At 42.2% G+C, this 14,146-nt stretch overlaps 3 protein-coding genes across 4 annotated transcripts; 1 reads left to right on the plus strand and 2 right to left on the minus strand.

Annotated features, from left to right (window-relative positions):
• Window positions 1-711: 711 nt before the first annotated feature.
• LOC120728635 (proline-rich protein 18-like) lies at window positions 712-3,172 on the minus strand. The gene has a single exon (XM_040023666.1). It carries the CDS (start codon window positions 3,133-3,135, stop codon window positions 2,188-2,190), a length of 948 nt encoding a protein of 315 aa, XP_039879600.1. The 5' UTR covers window positions 3,136-3,172; the 3' UTR covers window positions 712-2,187.
• Window positions 3,173-3,257: 85 nt separating this feature from the next.
• LOC120728637 (lipopolysaccharide-induced tumor necrosis factor-alpha factor homolog) lies at window positions 3,258-4,720 on the minus strand. Its single transcript, XM_040023668.1, has 4 exons — window positions 4,490-4,720; window positions 4,265-4,399; window positions 3,903-4,077; window positions 3,258-3,791 (listed from the first exon to the last, which is right to left on the minus strand). The coding sequence occupies exons 1-4, from the start codon at window positions 4,542-4,544 to the stop codon at window positions 3,674-3,676; spliced, it is 483 nt and encodes a 160-aa protein (XP_039879602.1). The 5' UTR covers window positions 4,545-4,720; the 3' UTR covers window positions 3,258-3,673.
• Window positions 4,721-5,608: 888 nt separating this feature from the next.
• Window positions 5,609-12,917, plus strand: arpc1a (actin related protein 2/3 complex, subunit 1A). Of its 2 annotated transcripts, none has more exons than XM_040023664.1 (11): window positions 5,609-5,987; window positions 6,654-6,744; window positions 7,023-7,127; window positions 7,349-7,571; window positions 8,481-8,588; window positions 8,722-8,825; window positions 8,950-9,058; window positions 9,797-9,872; window positions 9,966-10,159; window positions 11,905-11,995; window positions 12,090-12,917. In XM_040023664.1, exons 2-11 carry the CDS (start codon window positions 6,681-6,683, stop codon window positions 12,126-12,128), a joined length of 1,113 nt encoding a protein of 370 aa, XP_039879598.1. In that variant the 5' UTR covers window positions 5,609-5,987; window positions 6,654-6,680; the 3' UTR covers window positions 12,129-12,917. The 2 variants fall into 2 exon arrangements, with proteins under 2 accessions (XP_039879598.1, XP_039879599.1); XM_040023665.1 differs by having other exon boundaries at window positions 5,986-6,098.
• The last annotated feature ends 1,229 nt before the right edge of the window (window positions 12,918-14,146 follow it).

The following is a 14,146-nucleotide window of genomic DNA, read 5'->3' on the forward strand; positions in this document are numbered from 1 at the left end:
AAAACTGAAAGTTTTTGTTAATTCTCAGAAAATATCCTATTTGTTTATTTTTTACATTATAAAAAACTGAAACATTCATTTTTTTTTCTGTCATTTAATTCCAGGATGTTCTGTTCATCTGGACTTTGAGTTTTCAGTGGGAGAAACATTTTGTCATTTCTTAAGAAGTCACTTGGATGAGTGAGGAAATATTTCTCCCACTGGAAACATAACCTCCAGATAAACAACTTTCTGGGATTTGCTTACCTTGATGATTGAGCTTGCATCAAGACTTTCATTTAATTGTTATATCTTATGTAATGACTTCAGTGTAAAAGTCCAAAACTACGCCCCCCTTTATGGGCTCAAATTGTGGTCATAAATATTTTGTACTTGTAAATCAGGATTTTTGTGTGTGTGTGTGTGTGTGTGTGTGAGAAAAAGATCTGTATGTGGACTTAGCCAAAAAAACTACGTGTCAAACTCTACAAGTTACAAGTACGAATTTTGACCCTATTTTTCTTCCTTTCATCTGATTGGCCAATGTCATGTCAATCACAAATGTAACTATCCAATCAGAGAACAGATGGGTTTGGCTGTCGGAGGGGTGCTTTTTTTTTTTTTTAACTGCAGGTCCTTGAAGGGTAATACAGTTTGAAGCTGGAGGATCTCTATATAAATTTCTGATAGCGGCTAGGTCCCCTAACTTTCAGTAGCTGTTGAAAGGATAAAGTTGTGGTCAGTGGTTAGAAATACCATTATTACTTTAGGGTTAGTTTAACACAAAGTCAGGGCTGACCCGGGAACATTGCTGTGAGTCACAGTGCTCAGCATAAAGGTACTTTCACATGAGACGCAGGATGTGCTGCTAATGCTAACTAAAAGCAAAGGATCCAGAATTTGTTGCGCTGGCTGCTGAGCTCTGTAGGTATGCTATGCCACGCCACATGTATGCTAATTCATAACGAAGAAAGCTTTGTAACTATCTCAGTGAAGACTGTAATTTCCAAAACACTGCAAACAATTTTTCTTTTTTTTTTTTTTTTTTTTTTTTTTTACACACACACACACACACACACACAAATTCTTTTTACACATAAATCCTGATTTACAAGTACAAAATATTTATGACCTGAATTTGAGCCCATACTCCTTCACATCTTCCTCAACCGTCCTGTGGACTGGAGTCGAGTCTTTGCCCAGCCAATGCTGGCCCTTGGCCTTATGATTAAGGGCCCTGCTCTATAGCATTAACCATCACACGTGTTGTAACATTTGACTCTCAGGTGGATAAGCTGATATACTGTGCGCACTTGGTGTGTGCACGAGGAACTGTCTGACAACTGCCAAGCCAAGATCTTAAATCCGTAGAAAGCTACTTAGCGCTTTCTTAGACAGTGTTGGTTACAAAAACAAAAGTACAAATGATTTATCTTTAAAAAGTTTTAAAAGTTTCCCTGTTTTTAACTTATTAATTTCTTTCTTCTTTTTTTCTTTTTTTTTTTAAATTGACTGCAAGTCTTACAAAACGTGATACTGATCAAATGACGGTAAAGGTGCAAACTGCTTAGCTGTGAAATTTAAAGTGAGGGCACAGAAGACGAAGGAAAAGCATTAAAAATCAAAGTAAACGCTGACTTTCCCTTTAATTGTATAATAATAATAATCCATCGGATTATCCATCGGATGGATAATAATCCATCGGTTACTCTTCTGACATTGCATAACTGCGGATAAAGTATCATCTTGTGCGAGATCTTTATCAAAGCCATTAGAGACGATCCTGTGACGTGCAAATCCTCCTGAGGCTCGTGCATCACTCTACAGATTACACATTGCAGCAGCTGTGTTTCTCTGTGCACTGCACCTCACAGCGCATGCTCGGGCAGTCAGTGAACAGTTGTCTTCTCGTCCTTGCACATTTGCACCTTGTTAGAAAGCCATGTGTCGATGAAAATATATATTCCACAAAATATTTCAGTGGATCTTAACACCCAAGGCTCAAAAACACAAAATAAAAATAAATATTTTTTTTCTGCATACAGCCCTTGTAGTTGTAATCCAATAGTATAAAGGGATAGCCACGACACCATCATGCTGAAAGACATCACATCACAGTTTTTATCCTAGAAATATGTATGAGGGAAACTTGACAGTTACCATGACAACGCGCATTTAATCCGGGCGCTCGCTCATTTCCAGTCACCTTCAGAAACTTTTCACGCTGCTCGCGCTCCGACTCAGCCTGTTCCCCGCAGTCATTGGTGCGTTTTCCAGCCCACGTAGCCACTCTGTACATTTGAGCATCACGCGCTCATCCACGCCGTAGTTCTCCTCTTCCTCGTACTCCACGTCGTCGTACTTGTGCCGCTCATTCAAAAGGGAGATTTTCAGAATTGAGTTTATGTCTCCGAGCTCAGCGTCAGTGCTGTTTTTAGCGGGGACTCTGCCGCTGTGAGAGCCGTTTCTCTGCCTTTTGGGCACGTTTTCCCTCCTGCGTCGGGATTCCGTGGCTCCTCCGGGAGCCAAGGTGGATCCACTCGCGGGATTTCTGGCGACTGAACGTTGCCGGTGTCTCTCGCTGTTTCTCCGCTGCAGCAGGAGGACAGCCTCGGGTGTGAGAGTCAGAGTGAAACGGACCTCCTGCTGATCCTTGGTTCTCACAGGCTTCACCTGTGAGTCACTCTTTACAGAAGTGTGACCGGAGTGTTTGTGCTGCTGTCTTTTAGACAGACTCTCTGAGCTGGTGACAGGAGAGCTGCCTGTCTGGGATGAAGGCAGCGAGCCTTCCCTTCTGTTTGCCCCTGACACTCCTTTAATTGTTGGCAGATTACTCCTGGGCTGACTCTTCTTCCCCAGCTGTTTCAAGTTCAAAGCCAGCCTCTCCTTCACTGAGCCGCCTTTGTCTTCTTTCAAAGCTTTGGTCACAGCAGATACAGATGAAGTGTTGTTGGTGGGTCTCTCCTTCCCAGCGAGTCCTGACACGGAGCGTGCGATGGACACTGGCGGTATGAAGGGCATTTTGGCAGCGCACAGCATCAAGTAGGAGAGGAGTTCACGTTTGCTTGTGAAGTGTTGAAAGAAAAAAGAAGAGTGGACTAGGGAGGAAAGTGATTTCCAGACAGAGTTGAGATACTCTGATGCATCTTCAGCCATGCAAGGGTCAGCTGGCTGCAAGTGCGTCACTGCCTCGCGGATCCACCAGTGCTCTACACAGGAATAACATTTCCTGATGCCTTATACCTGAGCTGTGAGTGGGAGGTTGTTGGCATGCTTTAAAAAAAAAAGAAAAAAAAAGAAAAAGAAAAGGCTTGTATGATGCTCATTACCCTGAGGCTCAAACATCTAAAATAAACCTACACCTCTAATCCTCCAGAGTGATTAGTGAGGGCACGTTTACTATGCACAGTACAGGTGCACATGCAGGCCTAATCCTCGCTGGATGTTTGGATGTCTGTAGATGTGCAGTGAACAAACTATGCAAACAAAGGTCACTTGAAACATTAAGCTTTTCTCCCTGCTCTGCATTTTAAATAAAACAAAGAAATAAAGCTTGAAGGATTGGCACAGAACACATTTATTTAATAGGATTCTTTCACAATTTGATTAAAACATTTAAAATATCGAATTTTACACAACAGGAACTCGTGTGCTCTTATGTCTAAACGTGCATTTGACTCCAGCAATTGTGTGTTCACTCGCAGCACCACTTCTTGTGCACGTGAAGAACCAGTCGACAGCGTGGACAACTGTGGTAGGCGTCCTTGAAGTGGTTTACAAAAAATGGAATCAGGCAGCAGCCGAGCACCAACCTGTGAGGTGGAAAGAACCACACGCTGATCTCTGACTTTTTAGAAATCGAATGTGTGATCGATGCTGGGGTACAAAAAACAACCAGACTGAAGTGTTTAAATGACTCTCACCCGCATAACACAAACACAAGACACATGAGCCACGCAAAAGTCCCGGCTTTAAAGGTGACCTCTGTAGTGACCCGAGTCCTGCAGGAGGGGCAGGTTGCCAGACCTGGAGAGCATCGCAGCTCAGCTTCATAGCTCACAAACTTTGCTCTGGGTGTACGTAAAGGGGCATCATACACTGTTGAGAAGAGGTTAAAAATGAATGCTGACATGCAACCTGAAGGGGATTGCTGCTATTTTTTTTTAAAATGGAAAACTAAAGTAAGTAAACTAAAGTAATAAATTATTAAGCTATGTTTAAACTTAGCGGTGAGCAAAGAAAATGTGACATTACATATTCAAAATGGAGGTAGAAGAGCCTGTACCTGGTACAGCTGAGAGAATATTGTTGGGCAAGCAAACTCCTGAAGACGAGGACGAGGAAGGTGGTGGTGGTGGTGGACGGGTGAAAGGTGAGTGGACTTTGTAGACTTTGACATCTTGATCCCATTTACAGTCCTCTGGAAAAAATGGATACACAGTGAGGTTTTTGTTATTTCAACCACAGGAAAACAGACTAAGCAATGCTTGAGATGAGAGGTTATTTTTACCTGGTAAGAAGTATGGCGTAGGTGCAGGAAACAGCTTATCCACATTTGATTCCATTTAAAAGGCCTAAGGGAGCGTGAGAGGAAAAACAAGGGAAAACTCCTAAAATGTGCCTCCTGTGTTTGCGTCCAGCAGGGATTCATCAGCAGATGTACCAGGTGCTGTTAATTGAATTTGCCTCTGATTGGTTCAAGAAGGTATTACCCATTGTTCAATAGCGCCATGAGCATGTTAAGCAGGTAGAAAGGTCTTTCAGCGCTGGGGCAAACCTTCCCCCCCCAAACAGCCATCTTGCTTAGTTTTATTCCACTGGAAATTGGTAAAAAAAAAATCAAATTTTGTTTGTTTAACACCAAAGATAATCTGTTCTTTATGAGTAAGACCAGATGTGCTCTATTATGCAAAATAGAGCTCCTCATTTCTTTGGATGCTTATCCTTATCAGGGTTGCAGGGAGGAGCCAATCTATGCTTTTACTGCATTAACAGTGTATTTGTGATCATTGTCATGCTGAAAAATGAAGCCTGAAAAATGCCAATCAGATACTTAACAGACTCTACTGACTTCCAACATATTAATGAGGATTTGGCCAAAAGCTTCACATTTGGGACTCATCACTCCAATAAGACCTGGTGCCACTGATTTTCTGTCCAGTTCTTGTATAATTTGGCATACTTCAACCTTTTCTCTTCCTTAAGAATGACATCTTGATCAGATACTGTTTATCTGTTATAGATGGTTTTTAGGCCTACTTCTTCTTTTGTCCTTCACTTGTCCAGTTTCCTCAAACATTTTAAGAACACACTGCCTATCATGCAAAGATATGCCAATTTTTCAGCCAAGAGCTCTTTGTTAATCCTTTCTTTGGTGGAAAAATACTGAAAAAAGCCTGGAGCACTATTGCTCAAGACCACTTTAAAAAGATGACATGAAAAGCTAAATACAGAGAAACTAGGGGTGGGTCAAGAATTTTACAGTACCATAAATATTTAAAACCTGGTTTTAAAATTCCGAGTCGGTGATTCTGTGTTTTGGCACATTCACACATTATCAGACAAAACACACCATCTAAGCCTGATGAAGTCCTCTAGTCGTGTTTAATACAACACTGATAGAACGGCCACAAGTCTGTGCTGTTTTGTAACCGTTTATAGCACTCTGGGTAAAGCACTAGTGGAGCTCTTCTCGGGCTAGGAGTAACGTGAGATCTAGCGACGTGAACGAGGTTATTCACTTGAATGTAACAGCTAGCGTAATGATGCTAAGCTAGCTGTCAGCCTGGCATCCACGGGTTTTGCTGCAGAGTTTTAGCTACCGGATGCTCCCGGTCGTGTCCTGCTGGCCGTCTTGACATTCCCCTCATCATTCCTGGACGAATTCGTGTCGACTGACCAGAGTCCGCGAATTCAGGTCCACTCCTAATCTAACCTTTCCCCCCGCTAGCGTGATTTAGCTCACCGGCTAACAAGAGTTCAACACTCGGGAGAACCGGACTGACGAGGTAAGTTAGCATACGGAGGCTAGTGGGATGGACAGGCTAATGGTCTAGCTGTCACCGGGAGTATAGGCTTCTTGTACGAGGAAAAAATAATCTTAGAAAGGAGGCCTTCTGGTAAGCGTGTGGACACAGTCGTTGTCATTATATCCCTCAAAATTCCCCATCTTGCTATTAGGCCTGTGTAACACCGGCGAAATGTGAGCTAGCAATTTGATTGACTTGCTAGAAACGTTTTGCTAATGTTAATTTACCGAGGGAAGCAGCTGACCTAGTAATGGTAATATTACCGGAGCTAGCTTAGCAAGTCCGTACTGGTTTAGAAGAATGTTGTACGTCTGTTTGGGGCGAAAAAGGACTTAAGTGAAAGTCAGCTTTCTAACGTTAATTTGCCAAGAGAAACTAGTAAGGAAAGCTTCTCGGTGACAGGGTTTATCTAAAGAATCCAAGCTAGCGGCTAACACGTACATTACGAGTTAGGGTGCTTTAAAAGTTAACAGTTAACTAGCTGTCCTATGTGAGCAGTGAACCAGCAGCTTCCATTATGTATGCTGTAATTTGTTTAGTTTTTAAGTCTACCGAGACATCGTTCTGGTCTCCTGCTGGCTGGGAGTGTGTTTGCCGTGTTTTGCTTTGCTTTGTGAGTTTTTGCTGTGTGTTTTTGCTTCGCAGAGTTCAACTTGAGGACCACACCCAAACATGTCCCTTCATCAGTTTCTGTTGGAACCCATCACCTGCCACGCGTGGAACCGCGACAGGACACGTAAGGCTCTGAGACTGTAGCTATGAGAAATGCTCACTTTAACACAACACATTTCAAGGTTAAGGTCTTAAAGTCTTTGTCTTCATTGGGTGGTCAGATCACAACTACAAAGAATGCTGTCAGAGCAATTTCATCTGAACAGAGATAAGATTGACTCAGTTTATTTTGGGTAACACAGGTTGGAATTTGGCATGTATCAGAAAACTGGTCTAACTTGTTTGTTATCTGTGTGCTCATCCTGTTAACCAGCTGGTTTCTTCTGTTTTGTTTTCCTTCAGAAATTGCCATTAGTCCCAATAACCATGAAGTTCATATCTACAAGAAGAGTGGCAACCAGTGGGTTAAGACCCATGAACTGAAGGAACACAATGGCCATATAACAGGTGGTTAATCAGATGCTTTTAAGACTGATTGTTTGTTTTACTTATTTAACGTGACGTTTCAGTCCACGTCTCACCCAACATGTCAGTAAAATTAATGTTTCTGAAGAATTCTTTAATAAGTAAAACCACAGCTAAGGTGGGATTGTGTGATCCTAAAGGGGTTTCTTTTTGTCTAAGCTATTAGTAGAGTTGTTAGTGACTGCTTATTGGCTGTTTTATAGGCATTGACTGGGCTCCCAAAAGTGACCGCATAGTGACATGTGGAGCAGACCGTAATGCCTATGTGTGGTCCCAGAAGGAGGGGGTATGGAAGCCCACACTGGTCATTCTCAGGATCAACAGAGCGGCCACCTTCGTCAAGTGGTCTCCATTGGAGAACAAGTTTGCAGTGGGCAGCGGTGCTCGACTCATCTCTGTCTGCTACTTTGAGTCCGAGAACGATTGGTGAGACTATTAATCCAGCAGTGGCATGATTTAAATGCATTGATGTTCTGGTGAATGTTGTGAATAATGTCTTTCTTTTAAAGTGCAGCATTTAAGTTCAGTCTTGCCATTTATTTGAATTATTAGTGCATTATTTTGAGCCTATACGTCCAGACCAAACTGCTTTACCTCAATTTTCACACCTGCTTTAACAGGTCAGAGCAGCCACACAGCCTGTGTGAAACGCTTATCTGAGGTGTGGCTTGAACTTTCATACAGAAGTGCGTCATCAAGAGTTGGGAGGCATGTCTTTCTCAGCAGTTATAGACTGTGGAAAAATTCTGTTGGTAGCTACATTGACTTGCTACCAATATCATTACAGAAATGATACTTATCATTATAGTTATAATAAGGCTACACCTGTAAATGTAATCAACACAAAAGTAGAGTTGATTTTCTTTCGTTGGCATGTTCTGATAGCATCTAAAGAAGAATGAGGGTGATACATGTGTGGTAAGCAATCACAGCACAAACCCAGTGAAGGCTATAATTATGTGAGGATGTTAACAGAGCATTAGGTGAAGGGCAGCCTTTCTCTGGTGCTCTCTACTTATCTCTCTGGCGCAGAGAGAGTGCAGTGCTGCAAGGAAGTCGTCATGCAAATGTAGAGGTAGGGGGTGTGGTCCAGTTTAAAACAAACTGGGAATTGAATGTCTTCACCTAGTGTAAGAGCAAAGTGTTGCATTCCAACCAGCTGATGAAGATGCACTCCCAGGATTAAAGGACTTGTTTTTTTTCCTCCACCCTGTACTTATTACTTCCCTTCTATTTTTGCTGTGCCTCATAATTGATGAGTCGTTTTTTGTTTTTAAGGGGTTTAAATATTTACATGTCCTGCTATAAAAACTTTGCTTCTTCATGTGGTTTTAGGTGGGTTAGCAAGCACATCAAAAAGCCAGTTCGCTCCACCATCCTCAGTCTGGACTGGCATCCAAACAATGTCCTGCTGGCTGCTGGCTCATGTGACTTCAAGTGCAGGTAAAAGATGGTTCAGGAGATGAAGATTAGAGTATTGAAAACTAGCTAGGCGGCTTTGTCCGGTTTCAATTTCTGTTTTTCATGCTGTCTTCCCGCCCGCTTCCTTGCTCATCTCTCCCTCTCTGGTCTCTAGGGTGTTCTCAGCCTACATTAAAGAGGTGGAGGAGAAACCAGGCCCCACACCCTGGGGCAGCAAGATGCCATTTGGGGCTGTGCTAGCAGAATTTGGAGGAGCAGGTCTGACACCCCCCTCCCCCCCTTTTTTTTATTATTATTTATTTATTTATTTTTAGCCTTGTCGATATTATTTTACAGTTGCTCTTTGAACTTACCAATTTGTGTGTGTTTTGTCCCTTCTTAGGTGGAGGGGGTTGGGTCCACTCTGTCTCTTTTTCAGCTTCTGGTAACCGTCTGGCCTGGGTCAGCCATGACAGTACTGTCACAGTGGTGGACAGCTCTAAGACTGCCAGGTATGTTTAGTTACCTGTATTCTTCTAAAATACACATGGTTTACTCATTCTTTATATAAGAAGTCAGAATTAAAGCTGACTTCTTATATAAATATATATAATTATATACACAATTTATATATATATATATATATATATATATATATATATATATATATATATATAAAAAAAATGGTGTCGCCTGATAGATGTTGGGTCTGAATGTCAGCACATCTCGTGAAATTAGAGTTGTCTCCGCACCTGATTGTGGGATTTGACAGATTCACTAACAGCGATTATGCAAAAAATGCAAATGTAAAAAAACAACAACAATCATCTCAAGTGAGTAAGTTACAGAAAATAATGCAGGGGGTAAAAACACAATTTGCACTTTGAATTCTTAACATTGACCACAAAAGGGCAAATGTTGTGGCCTTTAAAGCAAACTGAGTAATGCCATAAAGAGATTACCCTTGTTGCATAATCATAAAGCAGTTAGTGAAGAGAATCCATCCCAATCTCATCTGAAACAAAACCCTTTTCATTCATTTAAAATTATCCCACACTCATTGTGTTGCCAAAGGTACCCATCCCATATTTTTCCTTAATATATATGATTTTTTTTTTTCTTTAGCTACAATTAATTTTGGGGTGTTTAAACTATAGTATTCAGTAGCCTGTGCCTGTGTTCTCTTTATCTTTTTAAGTGCAATCGAATCAGCCACTCGGACCATATTAATTTATTTTGTTTGTGTTTAGTCCTTCACAGCTGAAGACGGAGTTCCTTCCTCTGCTCAGTGTCATTTTTATTTCAGAGAACAGTCTAGTAGCTGCGGTAAGAATAAAGCATATGGTGGCTGCATATTCCTTTGCACAGATTTCTAGTGATCCAGGAGCGCTGTAGTAACTCTGCTGTCTCCCTCCTCAGGGTCACGACTGTTGCCCGATGCTGTTCCGTTGCGACGACGGTGGAGCGCTGACGTTTGTGACAAAGCTCGACCTCCCCAAGCAGAGCATCCAGAGGAACATCTCTGCCATGGAGCGCTTCAGGAACATGGACAAGAGAGCCACCACTGAGGACCGCAACACTGCCCTGGACACACTGCACCAGAACAGCATCACGTAGGTCACCCAGAAAACTAATGCACGCATGGGTAATGCAAACATTTTAATGGTAATTTTGGAGACTATATCCTATGGTGCAGTTGTATTATATTATGAATCATATTAATTTTAACCAACACCCCATCTCCAAACTTTAGCCTGTACAAAACACAGATGGGTTTTAATGTTGGGCTCTAGTATTTTAGTTCATCAATACTAGCTTGCTGGTAAATGAGCACTTAAAGTGTTGAATCAATGCTGTTAGGCATCACATGTTTGAGAGAACAGATGATTTTAGGAGCTTTCCATTGTTCTGCATCCACTTCTATTATTATTATTATTTCTATTCTTCATACATAAAAACAGGTTTTGCAACAACCTTACATACTCTGTTTGAAAAGTATATAGTCTGTGGTAATGTGCACACTTCATGTGGTTCTAGTGAGCAATCAGACATTGTGCAGACAAAATTTGGATGAGCAGTAGACACATGACTCATCACTCAAAGTAAAATGCAGAGCCATAAGCAGCTGATTTGAATTAATTCTCAGGTGATCTCTGGTGTCAGATCTGCTTAGCTTTACGTGTTTTCAAACAGGAAGCGTTTCAATCTCTAGGTCACAGGTCAGAAGTTTTATTTATGTAGTGCTTTTATTGTTTTAAGGTGTAGTTTGGCATTGCAACACTAGAATGTGACCAAGAGGACCGGCAGTAATTAGCTGATATTTTGCAATATATTCTGGGAAACAAGTTTGTTTACTTTCTTCAGTGTGATAAGATTATTCATGTTACTTTGGAAGTACAGTAAGAGCTCCAGACTTCAGAGTTTTGTTTTTGTTTTCCTTTAAAGAGTTTACTGCTGCAAAACTTGTAGGTCAAGTCAAAGATCAGCATCTTGAATGCTGTCGTAGCAATGTTTGCACAGAATGGAATCTACTCAGTCGTAATTTGCTAACACGCCTCAGCCTGTTAGCAGGGAGTGAATGTGGTGAAAGCAGGGACTCAAAGAAAAACAGGGAAACAAGAGACACGCAAAAATATGTGCGAAGAAAGGCAGGTCCGATTTCCATCCATCCATCTTCATCCGCTTATCCGAGGTCGGGTCGCGGGGGTAGCAGCCTAAGCAAAGAGGTCCAGACCTCCCTCTCCCCAGCCACCTCCTCCAGCTTGTCCGGGGGAATACCAAGGCGTTCCCAGGCCAGCCGAGAGATATAATCTCTCCAGCGTGTCCTGGGTCTGCCCCGGGGCCTCCTCCCGGTGGGACATGCCTGGAACACCTCGCCCAGGAGGCGCCCAGGGGGCATCCTTGCCAGATGCCCGAACCACCTCAGCTGGCTCCTTTCGATGTGGAGCAGCAGCTGCTCTACTCTGAGCCCCTCCCGGATGGCCGAACTTCTCACCCTATCTCTAAGGGAGAGGCCAGCCACCCTTCGGAGGAAGCTCATTTCCGCCGCTTGTATCCGCGATCTCGTTCTTTCGGTCACTACCCACAGCTCGTGGCCATAGGTGAGGGTAGGGACGTAGATCGACCGGTAAATTGAGAGCTTCGCTTTTACACTCAGCTCCCTCTTCACCACGACTGACCGGTGCAGCGTCCGCATTACTGCAGCCGCAGCCCCAATCCGTCTGTCGACGGTCCGATTTATATTTGAATATTGCACACAGTGTGAAATTGTGTCTGGTAAAGAGGTGTAAAACAACCAGGAAAAAATGATTAAAAGCACCTACTTGTCAATATCATCACCTGTGTGTTTGTTTCTTAGCCAAGTGTCTATCTATGAGGGAGACAAAAGGGATTGTCGCAAGTTCTGCACCACAGGTATCGATGGAGCAATGACCATTTGGGACTTCAAGGTAAAAATGCACAGAAACGGTGTTCTGTTTTTTGTGAGTTAACTTTTTCTGAGTCTTCCATCACTAACTCTCTGTCATGTGTTTTCCTCCTCAGAGTCTAGAAGCTTCTATCCAGGGTCTCCGCATTATGTGAAGAAACCTTTTGAATGAACGGAGAGACGCTGCGGCCTCACTTCTCCCCCTTTTCCTCCCCTGCCCTCACCCCTCTTGCCCCTTTTCCGTCTCACCCCAGCCCTCCCTCCACTCCCACCACGCAGCCAGTAACATACATACTTTATCGAGTGTCTGCTGAAGCACTGATCAGACCATAACACACTCTTGTGTGTGCTTACACTCACTCACACACATACACACTCACTACACACCCTGAGCTGACGTGTGACTTCACTGTTGATTTTTTTTTTTTCCCCCATTTTGTTTGTTTTTAAACGAAGGTTAACCAGGTGTCAAAGTGGGAAGGTCCTCTGACACGTATTAGACGTGACGTGAAATGTGTGTTTTTATGTTCTCTAACCTCCTGTACCAAAAGTTGAACACTAAAAGGTGCATTTTATCCAAAATCAGACTGTATTCCACCTCAGGCTAACCTTAACATGCTCTCGGAATATCAACATTTAGTAGACCAAAAGTAGACGTTTTACTGGAGGATAGTTCGTATTCTTCAGCGGGTGAATTTGTTATCACTAGGACCCGGGGTTACTGATATTCTGAGTACATGTTGCGTGTTGGCTTTTGGGAGTTGTACAGAATCTGATGGTGGAGAGAGAAAGCAGCTGTCTGAACTCTGTGTGGAGTGACAGCTGGCCAACACTAGGCTCTGTAGCTCCTACACTAAAACCACACAAGATGGAGGATTTCTATGTAACTGATCATGAGTAGACATGAAATAAAGATGAAATACATTTACAGTACTCAACTCAAATGACTGTGCTCTTCCTTTGTGTATGTGGACAGATGGTAGTTTGTGTGTCAAATTACAATATATAAGCCATATTTCTGCTTGTCATAGGTTAGTGAAGGCCCAGCTAAATGCAAATCTTGGAGTTTCTGAAAAATTCTGGAACATTGTTTCTCTGTGCGGATTTTTAGTAAACAAGGTTATATCTTCTTTCTGTGTCGGCGTCACCGCAATGATCTTTAGCTCATTTAGCCGAAGGACGGACGAACAAGTTGGGCATCCCTCTACAGTTCACTAAGATTGCTACTCCTAGAGTATTGTTCAGGTTTTACTGAAAAGTGTACGCATCGATCGCCTATTGGGTCTTTACTTAAACTGTGCTGAAGGTTTATATTTGGTCCTTTCACCAGTTTCACAGGAATCAACTTCTCATCCTAGTATTTTAGTGAAACAGGATTGAGTTGTCCTGGATATGACTGTTTTCAAGACTCCTTGAATCCTGTGTGGATTTTTAATTCTCATTATTGTATTCAGTGCAACAATACAATCAAACCAACCAATACAATCAAATTTATCGCTTTCTTCCCCCATACTTTACCTGTTACAGTGAGCTGCAAATTGTGAAGAATCATGAGTGGGATGACGTAGACGCTGACATTCTGGGATGTGAACGCACTGAATAGTGGGTGTTATAGTGGGTCATCTTTTTCATTGTCTTTGTTGGCACTTCAAGATGAGCTAGAAATGAAAACCTACAGCTTCCCGAAGCTGGTGCAAAAGTAAATAATGCTTCTAAGATTTCAAAAAAATCAAAGAAATATCTTTAACCTCAAAGGACATTTTGGGTTGTCTAGACCACAATGCTAAATATTGCTCTACAAGGGCCTGATATCCACTTACGAGTAATGTTCCCTCTAATTTTTCACGTGTCTGAGCAAACTCCCTGAGCGGTCCCTTGGACCACTGTGAGCGACAGCAGACGTGTGGTCACGCCAGCATCGAATCCATCCAAGTTACATGGTTTATTAAAATAATCAAATTACAGCGTTTACATTTATGTTAGACTACTTTTAATTAACTTACAATGAAAATTAAAAAAAAAAAAAAAAAATCTTGTTCATGACCTGTGTAGTATGTTAACACTATTGGAAGTAAAAATAACTTGAGCTCCAATTTTGAAAACACAGCTTTCTTTTTTTTATATGTATATATAAAGCTCTGACTTGTGTTGTGAATCTGTGGTCTGGGAGAGA

The sequence above is a fragment of the Simochromis diagramma genome, unplaced genomic scaffold, assembly GCF_900408965.1.
Source record: "Simochromis diagramma unplaced genomic scaffold, fSimDia1.1 OVJJ01000302.1, whole genome shotgun sequence".
NCBI classification, from domain to species: Eukaryota; Metazoa; Chordata; class Actinopteri; order Cichliformes; family Cichlidae; genus Simochromis; species Simochromis diagramma.